Source organism: Pungitius pungitius, chromosome 9, assembly GCF_949316345.1.
Source record: "Pungitius pungitius chromosome 9, fPunPun2.1, whole genome shotgun sequence".
Lineage (NCBI taxonomy): Eukaryota > Metazoa > Chordata > Actinopteri > Perciformes > Gasterosteidae > Pungitius > Pungitius pungitius.
Genome location: NC_084908.1, coordinates 1,887,787 through 1,912,703, shown reverse-complemented (window position 1 = coordinate 1,912,703; position 24,917 = coordinate 1,887,787). Strand labels below are relative to the sequence as shown.

Here is a 24,917-nt window from a genome sequence, read left to right as displayed (position 1 = left end):
CAACCCCAAATCAGGGACACTGACAGGGGGGGGGGGGGTCATTTTCTTAGTCACGGCCTGACTGCATTGTAACGACATGTAAAAAGCACCTTACTTTAAACAATATGGATTCGGTCACGTAGACGTAAAAACAGCGCGGTGTCTGATCTTGAAAAACTTGCACCCCACCCCGCGCCTTCCCCTTTGTTTCTAACCGGTGCCCTGGTTGCGCACGCAGCATCTCTCCGCCGTCCACGCACACCTGGTGTTTATAGGAGGTGTTCAGTTGGAACCCACGTGCAGTGCTGTTGGTATCGCCTCGCATAGTAGTGCGTCGCGTGAGCCTTCACAGCCACGCACGGGCTTACCACGCGCCAAACCTGGTGAGAGGAGAGGAGACACGCACAGATTGCGCGGCGAGGGACCCGAGGAGACTCAAAGGAGAGGAAGAACGGTGCGACGAGTCTTCTTCGTGAAGGTAAAATAAGGTTTATTCCGTAAGTGCGTTTTCGTCCCATCGGCATTTTGTGCAAAACATACACTGTTGTAGTTTCTCACAAACCAAGGAATGTTCTGTTTGTCGTGCCTCGGACGTGTTTGTGTTATGCACATTGAACCGAGGCTTGTTTGCACGTTTCCTTTGCACTCTTGGTCAGAAGTTGAAGCTTCCGTTAACTCTCACGTATTCACTTCGACCTCACTCGGATCTATAAACGGGGTAACGTTACGTGGGGAACGCTAACCGTTCATTAATGCTCTTTAGTTTGAAGAAATAAAAAAGTGTCGTGACACAACTACACCTTTTTATGATGGGAGAAAATGGAGAGAGAAATACAATTAGCTGCAAGGAGTTAAGATTTCTATTTACTTTGGATTTTTCTGCAACAACGTAAAGCAGTGAAAACGGGCTTTAAGTGAATTTGCGCCTCTTGTGTTCTTGCGTAAAAACACGCACAATGGACCGAGCTCATATTGTCTCAGTCTTCCGGTATCCAGCGCCTCAGCACCGCGGACAGCGACTTGAGCTCGAGAATGGTGAAACAAAGGGCTCGCGCTCACACCTACGATGACGCATCGAAGCTATTGAACATAATTACTTGAATACTCAGAATATAATATTCACATATATGTATTGTATAATCCATATATGGGATTTTTTTTACTATATATATGTTATATTTTGTTAGTTTAGGATGTTGCACTACACTGCAATATTTTAATGTTAATATGTTTCATATTTTTCTTTCCTTTTCTCACTGCAACACAATATGAAAAGTCATCTAGAGCTAAACATTAGAAAAAGGTTTCCCACAGGCCTTCTGTCTACATCACCTCCACAAACACATACTGTTCTACCATATATTTAGACAGAGATGGTTGCAATTGAATAATTCAAAAGGTGCGTCCGTGCTGTCCTAGTTAGAAGTTGTTCTTTACTGTTGTTCATGCTGACTCCTATGTTCTTCTGGTCCTGTCGTTTCAGTAACGCGTCCTCCCTCAGCATTTCCCCCCCCACCCTTTGCCTGGTAAACCCAGGCAAAACTGGGTTTTGTAAACATAAACATATGTAAACATATGTGCTGGACTGATGCATTAGGGCATACTTTGCATTAACAGCACTACAATAGGCCATTTGGCGTTATGGACACATTATTAGCCAGCTAAAACTATTTGTTGGATACCACTTAATGGTAAATAGTTAATTCTGTTTTTTTGGGGGTTCATGTAAAGATTTTACAAAAATATGTATTCATTACCAAGGAAAATGTCCTCTCAATATTAGTACTGTATTCAGTTTTGTTTTCCTTTCTTAACCTTTGGTCACGTCACTCGCTGTGTTTAGGGTGTATATAAAGCATGCTGATGAATAAAACAACATTTAAGCACCGTAAACAAAAGATTGCCTGTAGCCTCAGCCCACTCTCATGGCCTCGCTGCCTTCAGTGATCCCTCCGTCTCACAGGAACATCCAAATGGAAATATCCTCCAATCGTAAACACAGTGATCCTCTTTTTAGTTGTAATTTAGATTGGACACCGTGGGGCCACACAGACCTGTTATTCTGGGGGTCTAACAGGGATTTTTTGTGGAATGGTGTGTTCCTGTGAGTTTTTTTCTGTCTCAATCTTTTTCCTGTTTCCTCTGCTCCAGCATTAAAAATGCACTAGCAAGTAGGACGCCTTGTTTTGGGAAAAGCTCTTCGGTCCATTCATGCTAATTTTGCAGGCCTTTCTGTATACTGTTGCCAGGCGACACGGCAAATCGAACACAGAGACTTAAATTTAAAAAAAAATAGTGCTGTTGGTTGTAAGTTATTTTTGTGCCAGAGTGAATCTTTTGCACGTAATGCACGCAATGAACTATTGCTGATTCCTAGTATATAACAACACAAAGTTTTCATAAAGCAAAAAGTATTTATTTAGTATTTTGTTTTAATGCAGTCTGTCTTGCAGGCGAGGGAATGGAGCTCTTTCTGCACGGGGTCACACATGAGCTGCTTCAAGTGTTATCCCAGGGGTGACATTTACCAGCAAAGTCGACTGATTGTTGTGACCTAATTGCCATGATTTTGACAGCTCACACCATCACCACCACCACCTCTCTCTGCTGTTGATACCGGATGATACGTTGCTAGTTTCAGCGAAGATTTGTTTTCTGGCGGCTGATGCGTCTCAAAATTAGACCACTGAGAAATCATTTTGGCTTGTTAGCTCTCTTCTTGGAGACCAGCAGAGCTTAAATTTGACAGCTGATGTGTAAGAGCATATGAGAAAATGTCCTCTGGGATATAATGCATTTTAACAATATATCACATATTTGGCCCCACGAAAAAACAATAATGGCTTCTTTAATTTGATTGAAATAGTTCTTTAAGATTGTTTTGTGAGACAGTGTTAGTTACTGACACTGTTTCTTTGAAAATTATAGTAGCACGCTATTTATTTTCTTCTAGTTTTGCTTTTAACACTGTAAAATATTAACAGGGCCAAAATACAGCAAAAAGACATTCACATGCTCCCTTTGTTATACTCATTTACCGTTAAGTGAAGACAACAGTGTCAGTGGACAGTTTGTGGGTCATTGAAATGCACTTTAATGTGTGAGGATGATTCAAATTTGTTTTAGATGTCGTCCAACTACGATGCAACACATACAACGTCATGCAAACATAAGGGACATAGATTATTACAATGAAGCTGATGTTTGTGTATTTACTGAAGAAATCCAGTTCAGGTCTGTCCTGACGCTGAAAACATGTGTACATGTAGAAGGTCTAGGGGTATGTATGATGTGTTTTGCTTTCCTCTTGGTACGCCTGCTTAAACTGCACATGCACATGGGGCTTGATGGTGTCCCCTCCCCTGCATCAGACTGCACTTTTATTTAAGTTTGTTCCTCCTGCAGACTACTTTGCCCGGAGTGTATACGGCGTGAAGATATCATCAAAAAATAATAGTTGTTTCTGCCATTTTAGAATTAATCCTATAAATGATGTATCTCCACGTGGCTCTCAGTCCCTTTTAGAGAGGTCTCATTTTGTATATTACTATACTGTGAAAGTTGTGGTGAAATGCTGATGTTTGTTTCTAATTTTACAAAATACATATCGCCATCTCTTAGCATTATTGTCCCTGTGATTTTTGCAGTTGCTCTATCATTAATAACAAAGCAAAGTCCTTATATTCAGATTTATATTTCAGCATCTTAAGCGCTGCTGTGTCTAACAAACAGTGTCTTCAAATCATCTCGTCTAAGTCTGGTTTTCTTAAGCCATCGATTGCAATTTACAAGCCTTTTAATTCGATATTAATTTAGCCAAAATCTGCACTGCCTTAACGGATTATAGATAAGAAGTGTCCCGGATGTCTTGTGTCTCATCACACTCGTCTACTCTGTGGAAAGGTGAAAAGTGCTGGAGACATCGGTGGTGTCTTTGGGAGTTGATCTGTTTAGATTAACGTTGACAGGAGCTTAGGTCCATGCTCTACTTTTACTGATGTGACGGTGGCCTTAACTCAGTGATGTGCCTCCGCCCTGCTTGATGCCAGCATGGCTTCCAAACCCCTCATCCAAACATGTTTAAAGGAAATGTTGACGTTGTTTTCGTTGGTTGCAGTGTCTTTGAACATTTAATGAGAAAGATTATATAAGATAATAAAATATTTTTTTCTCAAATGAGGTTAAGTTAATCATTTAAAATCCTTTAGTCACCAGAAGAATGGGGATAATTATTAATATTTATTAATATTGAAGCCAACTGTGGCTTCACATGCTACAGACACATGCATGTGAGGTTTGACAGCAGCTTTGTAAATCCTATTTTGGGAATTAATATCTCACAGATTATGCCTCTTGACACAGTTTGACCCGGACAAATAAGACAAACTATATCTACGCCAAAGACGGATGACGCCCTTTTTTTTAAAAACTGCTGCGAAACCCTGTGCCAGAAGAAGATGCGAAGCTAGAAGTGTCTGACAAGAAGCTAGATAACAAAAAATAGTCTCAGTTACGTATGACGCAAGCGCGTAAGTGCGAGCCCCAAATCCTCATTGGAAATGCATTGAAGGCTCGATTTTCGAAGAAAAAAAAGTTTTAACATGAGAGTCAACGGGAGAATGCTTGGGCAATTTTCCACGTCAATGAATTCGGGACTCGCGGCGACCATTTGAAAGGTGACCTGGATCTGACGAATCTGATTGGACAATGACTCTTTCTCCCAGTTGGCCCCTATACACCATCCGCCCCTGTTCAAATCCTATCACACAACATCTGTTGCACCTGCTCCTAAAGTATAGCTACAACTGCGAAAAGTTCTAATATATCTGGATTTTATAAATTTAAAAGATACATACATGTTAATGATGACCAGATTGTATATTATAAGTACATTAAGTGTTAACATCGTTACAAAGTCCATGGTTGTTTTTGTCAGCGGCTTGAAACATCAACAATACACCACAATTGCTCCTCTTTTTTCTATTTCAGTGTTAACACCCCATTAATGGAAGCCCACTATTAAGATGCAATCAGCATTTTAATGTGCTTTTTTTGCCGTTCTAAACTAAAAACCGCCCTCCGGTCGAGGGCCCTGACCTCCAGATGTAGAATCTAAATGAGGGTAAATCGAGGCATACACAATGTAAATGAATAGGCTGTGATTGCACCCTAACAAAAATAGCTGAGGTTAAATGATGCTGCTTTGTCATTAATGCTTTGTGCTTAAGTGTACTCTGATTGCTTATACATCCCAACTCCTCAGCATCAAGAGACAGAAAGAGACGCTTCATCAGTCAAGAGACAGGAGAAAATAATTGAGAGTTTGTTTGTTATGTCTCATTAATCATTGAAATCTTAAATCATGCCTGTTACGGCCAAATGCCACTGTGAATATCTTTCTGTCAAATATGCCTCAACATGTTAACTAAAAGTTATTTTAAGATCTGCAATAATGTCTTAAAACATGTGTGATCAAGCCCATATATCATACATATACACATCCAGAATAAACAAGTCACATCTCCACAGGTGGAGAAACAAAACATTGTCCAATTTTAAGCCATACATTTCTATATCTGAAGAAAAGGGTTCTACCTAACTGGGACAATTTTTTTTTTTTAAAGGGTAAAAAAATAAATAAATGATCCGATATAACAAGCTGTGTGCCTGTGAAGATGGAACCACTTGTATTAATGGTGTGTTGGACCTGCAGCGATAGGGTTCTGAGATTTATTATCCTTTGTATCAGAGAAGTGGGGCAGATGGCTTCACATTCATTAGGAGGAAGGTCTGAAGCCTGCTCAGATTTTGTCGCCTTACAGATAACATCAGAGGACATATTTGTCTCCCCATCACATTGATTTCATACTTGTCTGGCGGGGCCACACCTGATCCGTTGTACATCTGACCGCTCTCTCTGGCAGATGCGTGCAGATCTCTGGACTTTCTCCACACTTAGGCTCCACATCCACTCACCCGACGTCGGTCTTTAAGGAGAAAAAAAAAAAAAAAAACGGGACACATTCACTTCATGGCTCCAGTCTCCCAGTGAGTGCTGAATACGGCAGCCCACTGAGAAGTCGTTTTGTAAAATCAAATCCCTTTTGACACATATCCTATGCCAAGCTTCACAGCGCTCCAGCTTCCGCCAAATGTTGGCATCAGCTAGCATGCGAACAGATCCATCGCTTTATGCGCATTCATCCGCTGTGCACCATCTGCACCGCAGCTTCTGCATGACTAGACGCAACAGAGCGGACGTGGATTCATGTGAGGTACGAGCTGCGTGTGATTGCTGCAGAAGGAGCAGTCTCACAATTCTCCTTTGAACATTATCGGTGCATGTTTTTGGCCTGCAGGCAGCATGAGGCCGGTCAAATGAGAAAACTTACGTAACCTTTTGGCAGACATGCCCCACTAAGTCTTTCAAACTCTAATGAGAGATTTGAAAGACAGGGGACAGTTCCCATATTCCTTTCTCAGCAAAGAGGGAGAAAGTCCCTTTGTTAAGGATATTTATTCATATCACATTGTCAATTTTTACTTTCCACTGACATCCAACTCATCTCTGACTAGAGTTTCATTCTAAGTTGAATTTAGATTAGACATTAACACTCCATCCAGTATCCCACCTCACACTCACATGCATAAATCATATCTAGTCTATTATTATTTTCTGACAGTTGTCTGTGTTTTAATAAAAAGTGGAACGCTGCATTCCATCTATTTATTTTTGCCATTCTCTCAATATACACCATGTTCAAGCCATCCCTGTGTTCCTTTCCCCTCTCCCAGCTCCTCTTTCTGCCGGCGGCGCCCCCCCCTTGCTGTTGAGGCCGTGGTATGAGCCTATGTGGCAGGAAGACGCTGACTTTGCTGAGCAGCGTGTTCGCTGTCTGCGCCCTGGGTCTGTTGGGGATCGCTGTGAGCACCGACCACTGGCTCTACCTGGAGGAGGGCGTCATCCTTCCCCTCAACCAGAGCACCGAGGTACGCATGTCCCTCCACTCTGGCCTCTGGAGGGTTTGCTTCTTGGCTGGTGAGTCAGTATGAGCTCTGAAACGAGATGAAATGATGCGATCCTTCACTGTTTGAGTCGGAGTAAACCAGTATGTATCTCATTTCTGTCCGATTCTGCCCTGAGGTGGAGATTTGTGACCTTTGGGGTAGTTATTCATTTGAATCTATTCAGTGGTAAGTACTGAACTTTAGCATACGATTTCAGTTTAGTTGTCCATGCAGTAAGCATCACAATCAACTATTGAATTCAAATTTTTAGTATAATATTTAGGTCAAAATTCACACAGGGTCCTTTTCAAGGGTAGTTTGCTCTTCTCAGTGAGTGACAGACATGTTAAAGGGAAATGTGTGCCAGCGCGTGGTTCAGTCAGTCAGACAGGAGAGACCAACAGGGTAGTGGAAGATGGAGAGAGCTTTGTGCATTGGAAGTATTTACATTTTATTTCTTTCTTTTTTCCCTTTTTGGGGGGGCCGAATGAGGGGTGACACCCCATTGCCCTCTATTGGCCTAATGCTCGAGACATGTGTTGCCCAAGAGTAAAAATAGGTTTCAACTTGTGCTTTTATTTGGTAATGACAACAGTCACTAAATCTGCTCTGGTTTATTACCCTCAATTGGGCTTCTTAGAAAGCAGGAAAATCTAGCAAATATCCTTATTAGATGATTTACCCGGTGCTATTATTCACTTACTGTTCCATGATGTGCTGCCCTGTGCTGCCCTGTTTCATGATCCATCATTCAGTCAGCCGATAGATATATGCCACTTCAGTTGTAATTGGGTGTTTTTCTGCCACTGCTGCAGTATAAATGCACTAATGGTCCAGTTTGTGTGTTTTAGGGGCGATTGAGTGACCTCATTGCTTGCGTAACTGTTTGAATTAGACCCAGAAACAATTACTGCACACTATCCTAGTATGTCGTCATGCAGGAGACATTGAACAACGTTGCACACCCCGATAAACCCAAGACCAACATCGCTATCAGCTACAACACCGGTGGTTGACATTGACGTTGGTTCGATTCCCCCACGAGTCCATGTTTGGGATGTTTGGACCTTCAGTCCATCACCGATCGTGTTCAATAAAGCCCACTGAATTGCTTATGGATGGTAGACGTCTAACAGGAAGAGCAGCCATGGTATTGTGTAAATTAGTTGAGTTCAGATTGTTTATTTAACCGCCCTTGAAAAGATTTGGTTGGGTGCGTTCCCACTTATGCAATTGTGTTATTAATACGTCTAGCCTTGCCTGACAACTATTTTTAATTTGCATGAATCTCACTTATTTTTCATTACAAGATTGGAATAGCGGTGTTAATTGAGTCCTGAGATCAACATTTGCCATTTTTTCTATGTAAATACATAATAATAAAAAAAAAAAAACATGCAGCTGTATCAGAAAGCGATGATTTTAAAACCCAGGAAAAAGGAAACTGTAGGGACCTTCTATTAAGTGTATTCAGTCACATTAAATGCTGACTAAATGCGTAAAGCAACTGGTAGGACAAACCTTGATACACACTGAGATTTTATTTTTTAATCTCGGAGCCGCTACGAGCTAAAGGGGCCGGTTGCAATACAAAAGCAACATTGTTTCACCAATCATTAGGTAGCAGCCGTTAGCCAACACACATGCTTCATCTAATGAACACAGGTTGACCTCCTCTAGAACTCCACAAACTGGCAACACTTGTTAACCGTTGTTACACCATTTCATGTGTGTAATACTGTGCATTATTAGAATGAACTTTAACCATTGCAGCAACATAATGCTTAAAGGTGTAAGTAGGATGAATGCAGCGTATATACTTATATTTTGTTCTTCCCTGACCCAAGCCCTCATCGTGCACCGTTGTAGTTCACATGATGACACGTGACAATCCTCCTGAAAGCTGATTACACGCTGAACCACAAAATCAAACTTAATCCAGACCCCCCCATAGTGTTTGAGGAGAACTAAGTGACTGTGCATGTGTGTGTCAGTGTTTTTCTCTTGCAAGACTTTGTACTATATTTGTCAAAGTGATAAAGGGAAAGGTGCAATATTCTAAAGCTTTGTGTTCCTCTAGAAAATAAAGACATTAGAAATGATGTACTGAATGAAACGAGCTGTTGATTCCATGTTTGATTGCAAAGCGCTGTGAGTTATTAGGAAATGAGGTGAAATTAGAACACAGCAATTGCACACGTTTACTCATTCCTGCAAATATATAGTACTAAAAAATATATAATATACCGCCATTACTTTTCACCATGATAGATATTATCATCATACAAAAAGAAGTATCTGTATGAATTACTGCTGCATGTTTCTGTGTTGGACTTTCTGTGTCACAGTGGCTAAATAACAGATTAATAAGTTGAGTCGAGGGCTCAGGATGAATATTTCTTTCCCTGTGCTTTGATCCAGGGGAGGATAAAGGCCGGTGTTTCACCATCGAGTATGTGATGCCCACGACCCTCCAGCTGACCTCTGAGTCCACGGTCAGTGTCCTGAGTAAGTAGCGCGTTATATGGCCAATGCTGCAAAACTCTTCAGGTCCTGTGTGTGTTTAGTGAGAAACGTTTGGCTGTGATCTAGAGGCAACTAGGGAGACCGTGGTTGGGCAACAAGGGCTGTATTCAGCGCGTTGGTCCATGTGCTGCACGCTCGCAGTCGCCTGTGACCCTCACAGGTTTCTAGCCAGGCTTTGGAATGATGTTAAAGATCTGACAACTCCAGAATTGGTAGGTTCATGTTATCTGAAGTAGAAGCACTTTACCAAACTGATTGACTAAACAGTTCCTTGAAGGTTTTGGCCTTAAACATCTGGTCCACTCAGCTGGAAGGTTAACATTTTGTGTAATGCAGAACACATCGGGGGGGTGTGGGGAGGATATTTTCTTCCAGGAGGTACCACGCCATCTGCACACAGAAGGGAGGTGCAGCTTCATCTTGATATGAATAATGAAGCGTGTCCTAAACCCATGAGATGCTGCCTCGAGGAGTAGGACTAGTCTCAGAAGCAAGGACTTTGCAGCAGGACAGCTGAATCACATCTCTGAAAGTGTTTCACTCCTTTCCTGTCCTCTTCCAGAGATGATCCGTTCTGCTACACCCTTCCCCCTGGTTAGCCTCTTCTTCATGTTCATCGGTTTTGTGCTGAGTAACATCGGACACATCCGACCCCATCGCACCATCCTGGCCTTCGTTTCTGGTATTTTCTTCATCCTGTCAGGTACTTGGTTTGGCTTTTACTCTCGACCTCCCCGCATCAATGAGTCATCAGACATTCACGTGTGAGGAAGTGGACTTGTGCTGAAATATAGCAAGTGCGAGAGGATTTTTAATAATCACAGTCCCTGCCTCCTTCAGGTCTCTCTCTGGTGGTCGGCCTGGTGTTGTACATCTCCAACATCAATGACGAAATGTTGAACAGAACCAGAACTAATGAGGCCTACTTCAGCTACAAGTACGGCTGGTCATTTGCCTTTGCTGCCATCTCCTTCCTGCTCACTGAGGTAACTGCACAAATCAAAGTGTGGATTTAACTGAACCCTTCTGACAGTTTTTTTTTAAATATGTTTAATTGTCACGGTTTGGTTCTGCTTCCTGTTTTATTTTGTAGTTTCATGTCTCTTGTGCCCCTGGGTTAGCTTCACTTCCTGCCTTGTCCTGTGATGGCCTGATTGTTTCCACCTGTGTCCAATCACCTGCACCTCCCTAGTGTATTTAAGACACAGGGATTTTGAATGATGGTCTGGAGGAGGAAACAATTTCTCATCAGAAAAAACAACAACAACAATTCTCTAGTTATTTTTGTGGTTTACTTAAAGTGACCTGGATATAACACACATTGTTTTTGGAGAATAAATAGTCTCTTTGGCCCCCAGGCTGCAGGCGTCATGTCCGTGTACCTGTTCATGAAGCGCTACACAGCAGAGGAGATGTACCGGCCCCACCAGGGCTTCTACCAGCCTCGCCTGAGCAACTGCTCGGACTACTCCGGCCAGTTCCTCCACCCTGACGCCTGGGCCGGGCGGGGTCGCAGCGCCTCCGCCATCTCCTCGGAGGCCTCCCTCCAGATGAACTCCTCCAACTACCCAGCCCTCCTCAAGTGTCCAGAGTATGAACAAATGTCTTCCTCACCGTGCTGAAGCAGAGGTTATTCGACTAGTTGTCTTAGCACTGTGGGGGTCCCACTCATCCACCTGGATTTTGGAGTAATATTGTCAGATAATTTAATACTATCCAGCTTGAATCGCTCCCTTTTTCGAGTGTCCTGACTACGACCTGCTGCAGATTTCTTATTCATAATTATTTCTGCTCCTGTTTGAAACCAAAACTTAAGTTGTGGGTTAGCTAGTTCACTTTATTCCGAGTCTCGTTCTCGGAGAGAGAGAGGAAAGGGTTTAACCAGCCTGGTGTTTTTCTCTAGTTTTAAACCGTCAACCTACTGAAATAGTAGTAGTGCAACGTCGTTTGAAAGGAGTAGATGGAGCAGCCCGGAGCCGGAGAGAGCGTGTCTAGTATTTGCTTGTTTGTGGTGTTCCCACAATCCTGACAGGCGCACACACACCACACAACTACACATGAGGAGCATTTACCACTGGAGAGATACTTTGTGCAATGGATGCCAAGTCTGCACGTTTCAGTCAGAGAGCTGAACGCCGTGAGTGAAATCACCTTAAAGACGAGACGATATGTTTAGAATGTTGAATCTCGGAGTCACTAAAACATTTGATCACTGGACCAATAGTGCAGACTTTTTAGTTTTGGATTGAGTTTGGAAGGAAAATGTTAAAGTCACATCTGCGTTGTCTCTCCTCAGTTGGTGCAGAAAACGGCACTGGTCATATCTTACTGGGTTCTCAGACACATGACTGCTGCCTCAGACTTCTTGAGCCAGAGTTTATGAAACGAATGATGAATGTGACTTCAAACCATTCAAGCAGATCATTCCGATGCCAGATTTGCAGTCGGGGATATCTGAACCTTTCTAAGATGCTACAAAAGCTTTTTTTCCATTTACAAACACCATATGGGGGTTGAAATTCTTCTTGTGAAATTCTTTATTGCTGCTAGTGCTAGTATTAATGTATATTCTTGTTACTTCATGGAAACCCGTAAAAAAATACATTTCTCATAACCCATTATTTAGAAATAACACATGACAATACAGATGTGAGTAAACCTTGTGTATCCTTAGCGAACCCATATACAGTGTTTTAAGTGAAACAGTTTTTAATTCAACAAGTGTATTTAACCACAATGTTGCAGCACTGTATATGTGTTGATCACATTGCATGAATGTGGGAACTATAAGACATTTATTATTTGGTAAATAACAGGAGGCCAAAGGGAGAATATGGAACTTGGTGTTGACGGTTTTGATGGAGAATGTTTTATTACGGAGCCATTGTAAGTGTAAAAGAGGCTGTAGCAAAAACTGTAGATTGAGATATATTTTGCAAAATTCCTAATCGTATTACCCAAATTTATCAACGCATATCTTTCTAACCCTCTTATTTCTGAGTATTCTTAGATGCTTGTTTGACAAATCTACTGCAGTCCTTGATGTGCCATGGAAGAAGTTGTATCCAGGTTAAGAGGCTTCCCGTTAAGTATTGAACATGAGTTTTATGCAGATTTCCATAAGTAAATACTGAGGATTTTGTCTGGTGCAGTATTCTTATTTTATTTTTTACTAAAAGTAAAATGGTCAGAATATATTGTTGCATGGTGTGAACTCCACATATAATTAATGGAAGGCAACATTTCGTCAGTGGATCTTGGGGCATTCTGGGTATTCCACCTGCAGTACGTCAAACCAACAAACAACAACTACAACAACTAATAAAGGCTCGCCCTATTTTGGCACATGTACAGCTTTTATTTAGTTTATTTTAAAAGATGTAAATAAGAAATCACTACTGCAGGTGTATACATTAATTATTGCATCATTGGAAGTACCTGTAAAATGTTTTTTGTTGTTTAGTAGATTAATCTGCAACTACTGCTTTGCCTCGTATATCAAAAAAAGTGAGCTTTTGCATAATGTTAAACCTAAACGTATTTAAATGGTGTCATTGTCAAACATCAAATTTACATTTCTTTGTAATTTTTCAATCAGTTAATTTCATGATAAATGTGCAATATAATAAATATGGATACTCAATAAAATAAAGTTTAATGGGATTTAATAAACAATATGCGTGTTTCTACTTTTACCTATAAAATGCATGATATATATATATATATATTATGTATATATACATGAACTGTATACATTATACAAGCTACCCATAAGCATGAATGAACGATGATCACTGAACATCTTTGAAAGAATGTATTATTTCACAAATTCTATGTTTATGTAAACTAAATTATTATTATATTGTTGTCATTTGGTAAAACAACTACAGAATTAACCATGAGGAGAGAGAGCCCCCCCCAACATTCAAACTGTGTGTTTCTAAAGCACTCTGTTGGTGATAAATGATACACAGACATCAAGAGTTAAACTATACTGTATGTCCCTGTTCTGCTTCATTCCCTCTTTAGAAAGGGTCTTTCTGATGAGCTTTTGACATCAGCGCCATCTAGTGTTACTCCTATGGAGACACACAGCTTCCCACGAGTAATCATTACGGAGTTATGATAAATTATGAATCTCTTATATATAGATGGTATCTCAAATTAAAAGGATGTTGTGGATTATCTCCTTCAGTTTAAAAGTGTTCTACATTTATTAGTCTATAGAGCTTTTCATACTGAAAAAAACACAAAGTAATGCTGTTCAAACAGTGATCCTCTATCTGCAGACTGACAATGTTCTTTTCTAGTTCAAACTTTACCTCTGTGTTATTTTTTAAGAGTTTTAAGTGTTGTTTCAGTACTCTCAAAACCCAGAGGACTCGTAAGCAGCTGTGGTACCTCTGAACCACATGGCACTGTGCAATGTTCATTCCAAGAAACATACACAAATGTATGTAATAATAGTAATGATGAATGTTATTCTTATAGAATATAGAATAAATACTCATTTCAATATACACAGAACACAAAGAGAAGGCAATTGACTTTAAGCTAAAAACTAAACACACAGAAACAGGGAGAGTAAATGTCATGAAAAACAAACACAACCAAAAACAAAAGCAATTTTAAAAAGTGTGTTTTAATTTAATTTAATTTAAAGTTTACAGCCCTGATATCCGATGTGTCCTCCCATAGAGCCCTGACTGCATCTAAAAACGTGTACCAGGGAACATCAGTGTATCTGAAGGTGATGGAAGGGACAGAAGTCAACAAGGACGCAAGGACCTGTGACATGTGGCCGTGTGTATGTATGTAAGTAAACAAACAAAAACTGGATAGCTATGTCAATATTGAGTTCATTCTGCTCCTTGTGCACATTTTGTGGGTCAATTTCAGGAAAAGTGTCAACACTTTTTGGTCCTTTGCTCTTCTTTCGCCTGGAAGATTGGGCTCTAAAACATATAACTTCATGAAATGTGACTTCTGATGTGGGGTTTTTAAAAAATCCCAAATACAATTAGTGTCATTAGGAGAGGAGCAGGTAGACAACAACAAGGTACTGATGGATGTAGCTCAAATTGATTTTGTAGCTGTAACTTGAACACATTTAAGGACAAACCAGCAGGGATCCTTGATGTATGTTGATAACAAGCACTCAAAAACACACATCTTGTTCATTTGGACCATGATTGTTTGCGTCCGCCTCTTCCATTTTTAGCTGATTGCTGGTAAATTAAAGAAAAGGGTCGTGTGATTGGTTCTGTCTGCCGTAAACTGTGGAGTAAATTATTAAAGCTCAAGGAATATAGATAGAATAAAGAGAAGCAAACGTGTACAGCTTTACTGTTAAATGTTCAGAATACATGTGGAAGATCACAGATAATATGATAATGTTTTTTTATGATGAGAAAAAAACAGTATTTGAAGAAGAAGAAGGACATTGGAATAATATTCTGTAATAATACTATTTCCCCAAACAATGCAATCCACTCTGTGTGCCTGGTTCATATTGGTACAGTGTGTGTTCACACCCATTAACACCTAACCTAGTTGTATATGTAATGTGGAATTTAAATGAGATTCAACAGTAATGGAAGTAGCGTTAGAAGTAGTAATAGCGGTGTTTTGTTTTTTTAAACTTTCAGTTGTAGTTTGGTTAGGTTTAGCCAAAGAGCTACTTGCTTTTAGCGTTGGTTGCTGCAGACACCCGGGAGCTTCTCTCTGCCCCGCTGAATGCACCCTGTTGTAAACGGCCACAATGGCTTCTCCACTCAGATGACTTATATTATTTCTGCCTTAGACACCTGGGCGTAACAAGCCTCTGCTACAAGCTGAGCTGTATGTGCAGACCGCTCTGAATGCAGCAGGGCAGTTAGCAGCGTGACATCTACCCATCATTCTTAGTACATTGTTGTAACTAAGAGAATTAAAAGCAATTAAGACTTAAAGTTTCAAACAACCTTTCCTTTTTTTTCCTATCCCCATCTCACGTCCTTTATCTATTACTAATTTGCCTTTCAAACACTCAAAGGCTTCTTCCTTCCTTCTATAATTTTGCCAAACCCGGCCTGAAATTTGACCAAATCCTTTCAAAAAAGAAATAACCAATTATTTCCATGATTGGGCCTCTGATTCCCGAATAGCCTTGGCACATTGGCACATTGGCACGTTGGCACATTGGCACTTCACTGTATGCTGTACACCAGGCGACCGTGCAGCATTCCCGGTCCGCTGGATAGTCCGGACTGTGTCAGCTACAGAGGAAGACAAGTCACAAAAGCCACACTTAGCAAAAACATAAACTGCCCTAATTATAAAAAACAAGTTGAGTAAGGTCACGGACAAGACAATGTTGCAACTGGCCAAAAACCTGAAGAAAAAAACCATCATGAGAAAGGAGGAAGCTGCCAGAGGAGACTTCAATTACCAGAGTGAAATGGAAAGCTGTGCCGAAAGCGCTCTCTCAACTTAAGCATTGCGAGTGGAGACGGGAAGGGAGAATGTGCGCTCTCATTACTGCTGACACTTCACACGGGCCAGAGAAGCCAACATGTGCACAGAGATGGTTCAGGCACACCTTGCCAGGATGCAAAACCAGCCCGTGGGACTAGTCAGCCGGTATCTGTGGAGTGGAGAATCACAGATGAGATCTTGATAATGTGACGGGTCCCTTGTATCGCCTCAAGTGAAATCAAGCAACTTGAAGAAAGTTTCACTAAAGGACTCCTTTAGAATCCTTATTTTATTAAAAGTTTTTGGGGGATTTAAAATACTAGTCTTATACTAAATGCTACTAAGGCTGAGTCAAGAGGAGTGTTGTGTTACACTAAACTCAACGCTGCTAATGATGGGGGAAGGTCTCTAGGTCCCGATGCTGATATTTGATTTCATATGGATAGGTTTAAGAATGTATCTTTTGGTATTTATTTGAATCAAAAGTGGCAAAAGCATTTTCTTTGCCTTTGATAACAATAAAAGTTGGGGTTTGGGACTGTCTGGGTCTCATTTAATATAATATTTTGCAAATATTCATAGACCAGATACATAATAATTAAAAGATTATTTGAGCTAGGTCTTTATTATTCTAACATGCTTTATAAGTAGTGAGCTCAGAGCCTGACACACACTCTGTGCTCTGCTTGCAGAGACAGGAAAGTGACTCAGGGACAGTCGGCCCCCTGGTAGCCTCTCTCTCTTTGTGTGTCAGTGAAGAGTTGACACAGAAAGAGACCCCCAATGCCGGGGGTTAAAGGGACAGCCCTTAGCCTGAACAGATACCACCCACATCCCTTTGGGAACGTAAGATTTCTGTCTTACTTTTCCACTTTTTGAAGTGATTTTGATGGATTTATTTAGATACATATTTAATTACTGGTGATGCTTATAACTTCTGTTAAGTTTCTGCTACAGTAGTTCTGCCACAAGTCTCTCTAATCGCCCCCCTGCTGCCAGTTGTGGTGTTTTCATCTTACTTGCTTGGTTGATTTGGAAAAACATTTGGCTCCCAGTTTCATGGTTTTCATGTTAATGTGCGTCTGCTCTGGGTTCTTCGTTTTAATTCATCATGTTTTAACAGTGGGAAAGGCCAACTGTGTCGTAAGTGTGATATTTATTCTTCAAGCCTCCCTTCCCCATTGGCTCGGGCTTCATCCGGGGTAGGTGTGGTCTGGATGAACGAGCGTGCATCCTTTGTTAAACCGTGCACTTTCATATTTAAAAAGGTAAAGAGTCCTAGTCGTGTGGTATTAAATAGGCATTGTGAATTCCCTTTTAATTAAAGTGCACCTCTACAATGCAATTTCCTCTTTCTCAAACCTGTATGAGGAGGCATTGCACACGTCCAGTCAGCGCAAAGGAATTCAACGAAAAGTGTCACCGTGTCAAACTCGGAATCTTGGATTGAACTCTCGCTTGTTCTTGTTTTTGAGAAAGAGAAGCTCCAAATCGAGCAGTTGATGCTCGGCATTTTGCCTGATTGGCGGAGAGCCGCGGAGACGGGAGCGCTTCCTCCCACCATGCCCATCGGCCCCGCGCGCTCCTCCTCGCCCAGTGCGTAAAACCGCCGTGGAGGGTCCCCCCACCTTATCGGACGACATGGCATGGTGTGACCGACGGATTCAGACTTTGCTGGCCATCGTGGGCGCCTTCGCCGCCTTCAGTCTCATGACCATCGCCATTGGCACCGACTACTGGCTTTACTCGCGCGCGTACATCTGCAACGCCACCAATGCGACCTCGGACGACTCCCAGATGCAGACCAAAAAGGTCAGAGGCGACCTGACGCACTCCGGGCTGTGGAGGATCTGCTGCATCGAAGGTAAAACATAGTTTAATTAGTTAGTAACTGTTGCAATGTGGTTTGTCCAATGGCGACCTGCTTCTTTTACAGCGAGGAGGAGACATAACAATTTAAATGGGTTACAATGTTAGAATCGGGAACGTTTTATTGCAATACAATCTGCCAACGGGTGAATCATCATTATCAGTTTTTTTTCTTTTTGAACTACTTTTCAATATGTTGAATAGCTTTAAAAAGTTGTGCATGATGTTAAATAGGGAGGGGAAGGGCTGCTTGTTGCGCGCAAATGATGTAGTAAGTCATCATTATGAGGTAGGGTCTATTGTTGTACTCTTACCTTTTGTTAGAAATGTTGCAAGAAATGTGGCCTGCTAGTAATAATATAAGGATTTATACTAATTGCAACTTGATACGGTTGCTTGGCAACTAGTTCCGTACCTTAGTACCTTAGACTTGATGAAATGAAACGGACTTGTTTCACGAAATCCTGGCGACATTTCGAATTTCGATTTCCAATCGACATACCCAACACACGCCGTTTTTTGGGGTTGTTTTTCACTGTTGAGCAACTAGTTGTTGTTTGGGCACGTGTGCGCACTATTGCACGCGGCTCCTTTGTTGGAGAGAAGCCAGATCAATGACATCAATCATTTGATCCGTGGACATCTATTCGGACTCCTTTGCTCAGCTCCAGCTTAATGTGTGACTTTCTGGTTCAAACCTCCAATCGGAATGTTTTCTTCTTTTGTTGAGCTAAATCACTTGGCTAAATAAAGAATATCAATTGCATTGCTAACCTCACACAAGCAATTTGTTACAGTAAGTGATTTGTGCATTTTAGACACAAATGCCAAACAATACATATGACGTCACACTGCTTGCACTTTCTCTGCACGATGTTATACTGCACCTGCAGATTTATGTACAGTTTTACAATGGATGGATTTCCTGTGAAGGATCAAACGACACATTCTATTTCTCCCATCTCCAACCCTTCAGGATATCATAAGAAGCAAAATGAGGGTCTTTGCTGTCCTTAAACATGTCCTTCCTCCATTTTTTTCACCAAATGTAACAGGCCTCTGGTGATGACACATGTGTAGCAACTAGTGCTGGATGAGCAAAATGAATTTCCAGGACATTGGCTATTTAATGACACCCAATCAGATAATTACCTTTAAAACCATGACTTCTATGTATTCAATCAGGTTCATGACAAAATGTTCCTGCCTTCCTCGTGGTCGGTGGTTGTTCTAAATAAGGGACAGAGAGTTTTCCACTAATTTCACTGACCTTTTTTTAGAAAACCTCTTCCACGAACAAAGAACAAGATGGACTAGTTCAAACGAGCGGGATAAATAATGGGAACACTCGGCTAACCTTGTAGGAGAAATGACATGAGTGTCCCTGTTACGTGCCAAACAGATAAGTGTATGAGTGGTGTGGCTTGTAGTACAAGGAGCAGGTTCACTGAAGGCGAGCGATGGTGTTAAATGAGCCTTTAAAGGAAACAAACGGGACGTCTTGTTCTGCAGTCGCTGATGCTGAAATATAACAAGAACTCTCACTTAAGCCATTCAACCCTGATCGCCGAACATGCCGGAGAGGAACCCAAAGACCTGATGTGTGTTATATATGCTGCGAGCCACCATCTCGCCATGTTTCTTAATGCGATTACTTTGCATTCATGGGTCAAGAAAACTGCTTTCTGCTTTTCTTGGCTGTGCAAGTGTGGTTGTTTCTGTGGAGTGTCCATGTTTGTGTATGCATGTGTGTGTGTGTGTGTGTTAGTCTGATGAATGCACCAGTAAGATGTCAAAGGGAGGAAATGGGGGGGTGGTTGCCATGGTGAAGCTATGCTGAGTAATAAAAGATGGGCTCGGTTGTAGCAGACAGATGGGCTCGGGGAGTTACCTCCCCTCTCCTTTTCTCACCCTCATTCCTCCGGCTATTAACACACCTGCCTTCTGTCTGTTTTCCATCAATAACATTCATTAACTTTTAACTGCATCATTGATTCTACACAATAGCCTCTTTCTTTACCCTTGCACCTGTCGCTGCTCTTTCCTAAACTTATGTATGCCACAATCAGGAGAACACATCCAATGACACCGAATCTTATCGATATAAAATACATGCGAGGTACACGTCCACTGTGAGATTAACTATATCACTGAGTGATTGCGCTTCAAGTGACGGATGAAAAGGAAGCCGCGAGAGTTGAAGTGGAAAACATTTCAGGGACACGGCTGGGATAGAGGCGGGTAACTGAGACACGAGAGAGTGGTCTAGAAGACGAGAGTTTAAAGATGAAGACGATGAGAGTTTAAAGATGGAATAGAGAGTGGAGTTGGTGAAGATCAACCGGCTCTGGGCTCTTGAGGATGTTTCAGACATTAACAGGGGTACATTTAGGAGATAAATGTGACATTAAAAAGGATTTGGTGGAATTGAGTCATTTAAACATCCACTGTTCAACATCTCTCATTCCAAGCATCATTATGGCTTAACAAATAGGTCAGATGCATGATGTAAATCATTTCCACTATTTATCTAAGGTTTTATTCTCTTTAAAAGTGGAGAGAAGATTTTCTCGATAAAAGGTGCCTGAGGGCTTAAGAACTTAAAACCCCGGATCCACAGCATCAGTCCAGCACCAGCTCAAAAAGCTGCACGCCCATTCAGTGGATGGTCATTATGTAGTTTCCTTTAGACCATCTATCTTTATTGGACAATCTCATGCTGTTCGCCGGTACAAGGCGCAGTGTTTTCCTTACTTTCATCAGTCATCTGAATCACACTCTGGGTGCTCTCTTTGCTTCTCAACAGGGATCAACAAAGGAAGCTGTTTTTGGATCAATCATTTTCCAGGCGATAACGACTACGATACAGACAGCGCCGAGTACATCTTACGTAAGTCATTGAAAACGCTTCATCTTCTAAACACCTAAACCGCCGTTAATCCTCTGGCCCTTTTCTCTCCGAGTGGCGACGGAGGAATCGTAAGGGTGCTTAACGTGTCATGGCGCCTCTCTCCTAACCTCCTGTGGAGGCTTAATGTCATGGCGGTACCCGGGAGCTTCAGAGAGGATGGAGTGTGCTGTGTTCTGACGAGTGAAATGTTTAAAAATGGGACTTTACTTGCACTGGGGGGAGGAGGAGATCAAAATATCTCACATATGACCATCGTGATGGAGACATGTCGCCCTGTGTGGTTACAAGGGAGACTGTCTAAACACTGTGGGTGCTCTTATTGCAGTTCGATCCATATATCTGCCTGGGATTTTGGATCAGCTTAACTCTGCATATTGCATTTGGCTTCTAGTTTTATGCTGTTTTTACACCCGGTGGAATAACACCACTGAAAGGAATGTTTCTTTCAGGTCAAATTCACTTTGACAACACAATTTCTACTAAAACCTAATCAGTTTCTCCTTTTGAAGTTATTCCCTCGGGGTGTAAAATAGCTGCTGCCCAGTGCTATTAGAGCTCCAAAACCCCTCAGGGAACCTTTAGTACCTTTAATTATTCAAGATTTTTTTTGTATTAACAATGGATTAAATGACTATGTAATATGTGAGAGGTGTTTTTCATACAACAATTCATTCCCCTCAGCCACAGAGCATGTTACTATCTTTGAGCTATAGGCACACTGGCCTTTTGCCAGTGCCACAGAAATGTTGCCACACTGGAAGCATTGCAATACCTCACCTGATCAATTGGCACCATTGTAATTGTAAATGAATCACATGCCAGTCACCCTTCATGTTCATATATTGGAGCCGTGTGTGTCTTCGTCTGACGGGTTGTCTCTGTGTCCCGTATGAACAGGTGTAGTGCGTGCATCCAGCCTGTTTCCCATCCTCAGCACCGTTCTGCTGATGTTGGGCGGCCTGTGTGTCGGAGTCGGACGCATCTACAACAACAAAAACAACATCCTTCTCACTTCTGGCATCCTGTTTGTGGCTGCAGGTAGCACGAGACTGACTGAGCGCGCTTTAGATAAACGAACAGATAGATATGTGTGCACCAGGGGGACAGAGGGAGAAGGACATGAGAGAGGACAGACGCATGCAGGTCTTTATTTGTCTTGGCGTCCTTCTTTTAAATTTACCGTAGCTATTCCTGCATTTCAACAAAACAGTTTACTTCGTAGGCTGAAAGATATCGAGTGTCTCCGCAATCTTCAGGGCGCATCGTCCATTTGTACTTGATCGATCTTCTTCATTCTCTTCATCGCTCTCCATCTTGTCTCACCTCCCCCTCTTGTATTTAGGCCTGAGCAACATCATTGGCATCATCGTCTACATCTCCAGCAACGCCGGGGATCCCAGTGACAAGAAAGACGAAGACAAGAAGAACCACTACAACTACGGCTGGTCCTTCTACTTCGGGGCCCTCTCCTTCATCGTGGCGGAATCAGTGGGCGTCCTTGCCGTCAACATATTTATCGAGAAGAACAAAGACACGCGCTTCCGAGCCCGACGCGACTTCATCAAAACCACCTCCTCCTCCTCGCCGTACTCCCGCATCCCGAGTTACCGCTACCGGCGGAGGTGCTCGCGCTCCAGCTCGAGGTCGAGCGACCCGTCCCGCGAGCCCTCCCCGGCCGGGGCGAGGATTGCTGGAGGGAGCGGGGGAGGAGGGTTGAGGATGGGCTTTCCAATGGGGGACGTGTCTCTGTACGCCCTCACCGGGGAGCCCCCGAATCGCCCGAGGGCGAGCGCGGGGCCGTACAGTCCAGAGAGGGACTCTGGGTTTTTACAAGTCCACAACTGCTTCGAGAGAGATGTGAAAGACGGAGTGAACAGGAGGACCACGCCAGTGTGATGCTGTGTGGAACCGTACATATTGTGCAGTTGATGAGAAGGGACAATTGCCTCTTCGGTGCTGAAAGGTCAGAGCTCAAAATAGGTCTTTGTTGGGTTCTTCTTGGATAGAAATAAAACGCCAATATACCAGAAAATGTGGCATTACGAATAACATTTTACAATTTGATTGACATTTTGCAGCAACAGGAGTTGTTTAATTCTACAACGTGAAATCCACCATTAGTGAGGGGCTTAGGAAAAACTGCAGATTGTCGTTCTTGTTCTTGACAATTGCCTGTAATTCATGTTATTGTTTGAGTTCTATTGTATTTGCAAACGTAACATAACTGGTGCTAATTTAATTTGTACACCTTTGATAGTCTTAAGCCTTTTCAACTGCCATTTAAATACTTCCGCTCTATCTCAAAAGCCTGTGTGTGAGTCAGCTAATACATTTGCTCGATACAGAGTGTGAAGTTTGCCACAATATGACATATAGCAACACATTCTCATTGAAGCTTGTGAAATAGTTTGGGTTTTTTGTACTGATACACAAATTGTCCGTATTTTCTTGTGTCTTCAAAAACATTTTTTTCCTAACGTTAGAAACCAAAGTTTAGGCAACAAAATAACTTGGTTAGGTTTTGCAACAACGTTATTGTTCAGATATACATGATCTAAAATGACCGGGCACAGACAGTACATTTCAGTATCCTGTGCCACGTATCAGTGCAAACCTTATTTGTACAGATTGTGTAGTTTGCTCAGGGAACAAATGGTTATTACCATTAAAGATCTGGAGCTTGTCATGAGAGAGAACACACACGTTTTATTTACCAACTGAGCAACAGGATGGTGTTAGACACAGATTATTCTGCTGGGATGGGTAGTTCAGAGTGTTGTATCACATAATGTGTGGAGAGGCTAACAGAGATTGTCATGATGCTGAGGCTGAGTACCTGGAATAGCTTCAGTGACCTTTGACCAGAAGCGTTGGTCACAACCAGAAGGCATGGAAATATTCACCTGTTGCACGTGGACAGTCGGCCTTTGAAATCATGAGAGGATTCCATATGGAACATTTTGTGAGTCATGTGTGTGATCTCTATGGAGGGCTTTTATTGGATCGATTGGCTTCTAGAATTGCGAGTCTCGGAAAAGAAGTTTAGTCAAATATTGTAACTCTTTTCCTCACAATGAAAGAACATTGATCCTCAATAGCTATGGGGAGACTCACCTTAGTAATTACAGTTAACTTCACTTTGATACCTGCTTGTGGTTTAAGTATTTTTCTTATGACACAGGGCTCAACATCAGCCAATTTAATGCTCAATCGAACTAACAGGCTCCCAAATTGTCTTTGAACAACATATGAAGAAAACTGAGCGAAGGGTTAGTAAGTTAAAATGACATTACTTGTTCAGTGACGTGAGTCTCTGCTCTGTCGGATGTAGTTTTCATATCAAGCCTTGAATTAAAATGGACTTCTTTTCATTCTGCGTTGATGTGATGCATCGATGGATGTGAGGCCAAACCACTCTGACACCTTGTTTCTTGTTCCAGGCCTGAACTCAAGGGGCTTCTTCACCCCCTCCCCTCTGTCCGTCACCCGGCTGTTAAGCCCTGTGAATTTCAATGTCGCTGAGCCTCACTGACATTTTCATCCACAATAAAGCTGCACCCTCACTCACTCGCAGTGAACTTTCCCCTCCGGTAATCTATAGGAAAACGGCAGGGTCAAAACAGTGCTTGTTCGCACTGATACCTTGCTGTGGAGGAAGGATAAAAATACTGCTTATTAACTCTATTATACTCAGGTTCTGGCTTTCTATCTTGATTTGTTAGCATGACAAATAATTTAGCAAGTTAACAGTTATCTTCATAATAACACACCCAATGTCATATGTATTTTAACTCTAATACATTAGTATGATGTAACTTTCTTTCATGTCAGCTTACTTGTAAAAGTCCTAATTGTTAGATTGGTGTAAAGAGATTTCTATTGTAAATTATTTTAAAGGTACAGTGTGTAGCATCTTGGGAAATCATTGTTATATAATCACCTAAAATGATTGTGTTTTTGTAGAGCTTTTATATCTAGATAGGAGTCTGCAGTGTTGCACCGTCATGTTTCTACAGCATCCTGCAACAGACAAAGCTGACTCCAGCCAACTAGAGCCTCGGTACAGTAGTGTAAATATAGCAAGCATGGCCTTTGAGTGAGGCAAACAGCACTCGGCGGCTGGTGTTACGGGTGGAGTAACGGAGGGGTATGTAGTCGATGACAATCT

At 41.9% G+C, this 24,917-nt stretch overlaps 3 protein-coding genes across 4 annotated transcripts in view; all 3 read left to right on the top strand.

The window, feature by feature from the left end:
• Window positions 1-24,917, top strand: part of tppp2 (tubulin polymerization-promoting protein family member 2) — a 155,739-nt gene that overhangs the window by 14,539 nt on the left and 116,283 nt on the right. The window lies entirely within an intron of this gene.
• Window positions 191-13,176, top strand: LOC119218437 (voltage-dependent calcium channel gamma-5 subunit). 2 transcript variants are annotated; one of them, XM_037472872.2, is made up of 6 exons: window positions 191-457; window positions 6,775-6,969; window positions 9,409-9,495; window positions 10,076-10,216; window positions 10,354-10,499; window positions 10,872-13,176. In XM_037472872.2, exons 2-6 carry the CDS (start codon window positions 6,831-6,833, stop codon window positions 11,133-11,135), a joined length of 777 nt encoding a protein of 258 aa, XP_037328769.2. In that variant the 5' UTR covers window positions 191-457; window positions 6,775-6,830; the 3' UTR covers window positions 11,136-13,176. The 2 variants fall into 2 exon arrangements, with proteins under 2 accessions (XP_037328769.2, XP_037328767.2); XM_037472870.2 differs by having other exon boundaries at window positions 6,775-7,018.
• LOC119218617 (voltage-dependent calcium channel gamma-4 subunit-like) lies at window positions 17,148-23,632 on the top strand. Its single transcript, XM_037473184.2, has 4 exons — window positions 17,148-17,833; window positions 20,645-20,728; window positions 21,647-21,787; window positions 22,092-23,632. The coding sequence occupies exons 1-4, from the start codon at window positions 17,611-17,613 to the stop codon at window positions 22,643-22,645; spliced, it is 1,002 nt and encodes a 333-aa protein (XP_037329081.2). The 5' UTR covers window positions 17,148-17,610; the 3' UTR covers window positions 22,646-23,632.

What these genes read in the sequence shown, in the direction of transcription:
- LOC119218437 (XM_037472870.2), top strand. Translation starts at nt 6,823, where the DNA reads ATGAGCCTATGTGGCAGGAAGACGCTGACTTTGCTGAGCAGCGTGTTC. An exon ending in GTCCACGGTCAGTGTCCTGA is followed by an intron (nt 9,496 to 10,075) that starts GTAAGTAGCGCG and finishes GTCCTCTTCCAG; the next exon opens with AGATGATCCGTTCTGCTACA. An exon ending in TATTTTCTTCATCCTGTCAG is followed by an intron (nt 10,217 to 10,353) that starts GTACTTGGTTTG and finishes TGCCTCCTTCAG; the next exon opens with GTCTCTCTCTGGTGGTCGGC.
- LOC119218617 (XM_037473184.2), top strand. Translation starts at nt 17,611, where the DNA reads ATGGCATGGTGTGACCGACGGATTCAGACTTTGCTGGCCATCGTGGGC. An exon ending in GAGGATCTGCTGCATCGAAG is followed by an intron (nt 17,834 to 20,644) that starts GTAAAACATAGT and finishes GCTTCTCAACAG; the next exon opens with GGATCAACAAAGGAAGCTGT. An exon ending in CAGCGCCGAGTACATCTTAC is followed by an intron (nt 20,729 to 21,646) that starts GTAAGTCATTGA and finishes CCGTATGAACAG; the next exon opens with GTGTAGTGCGTGCATCCAGC.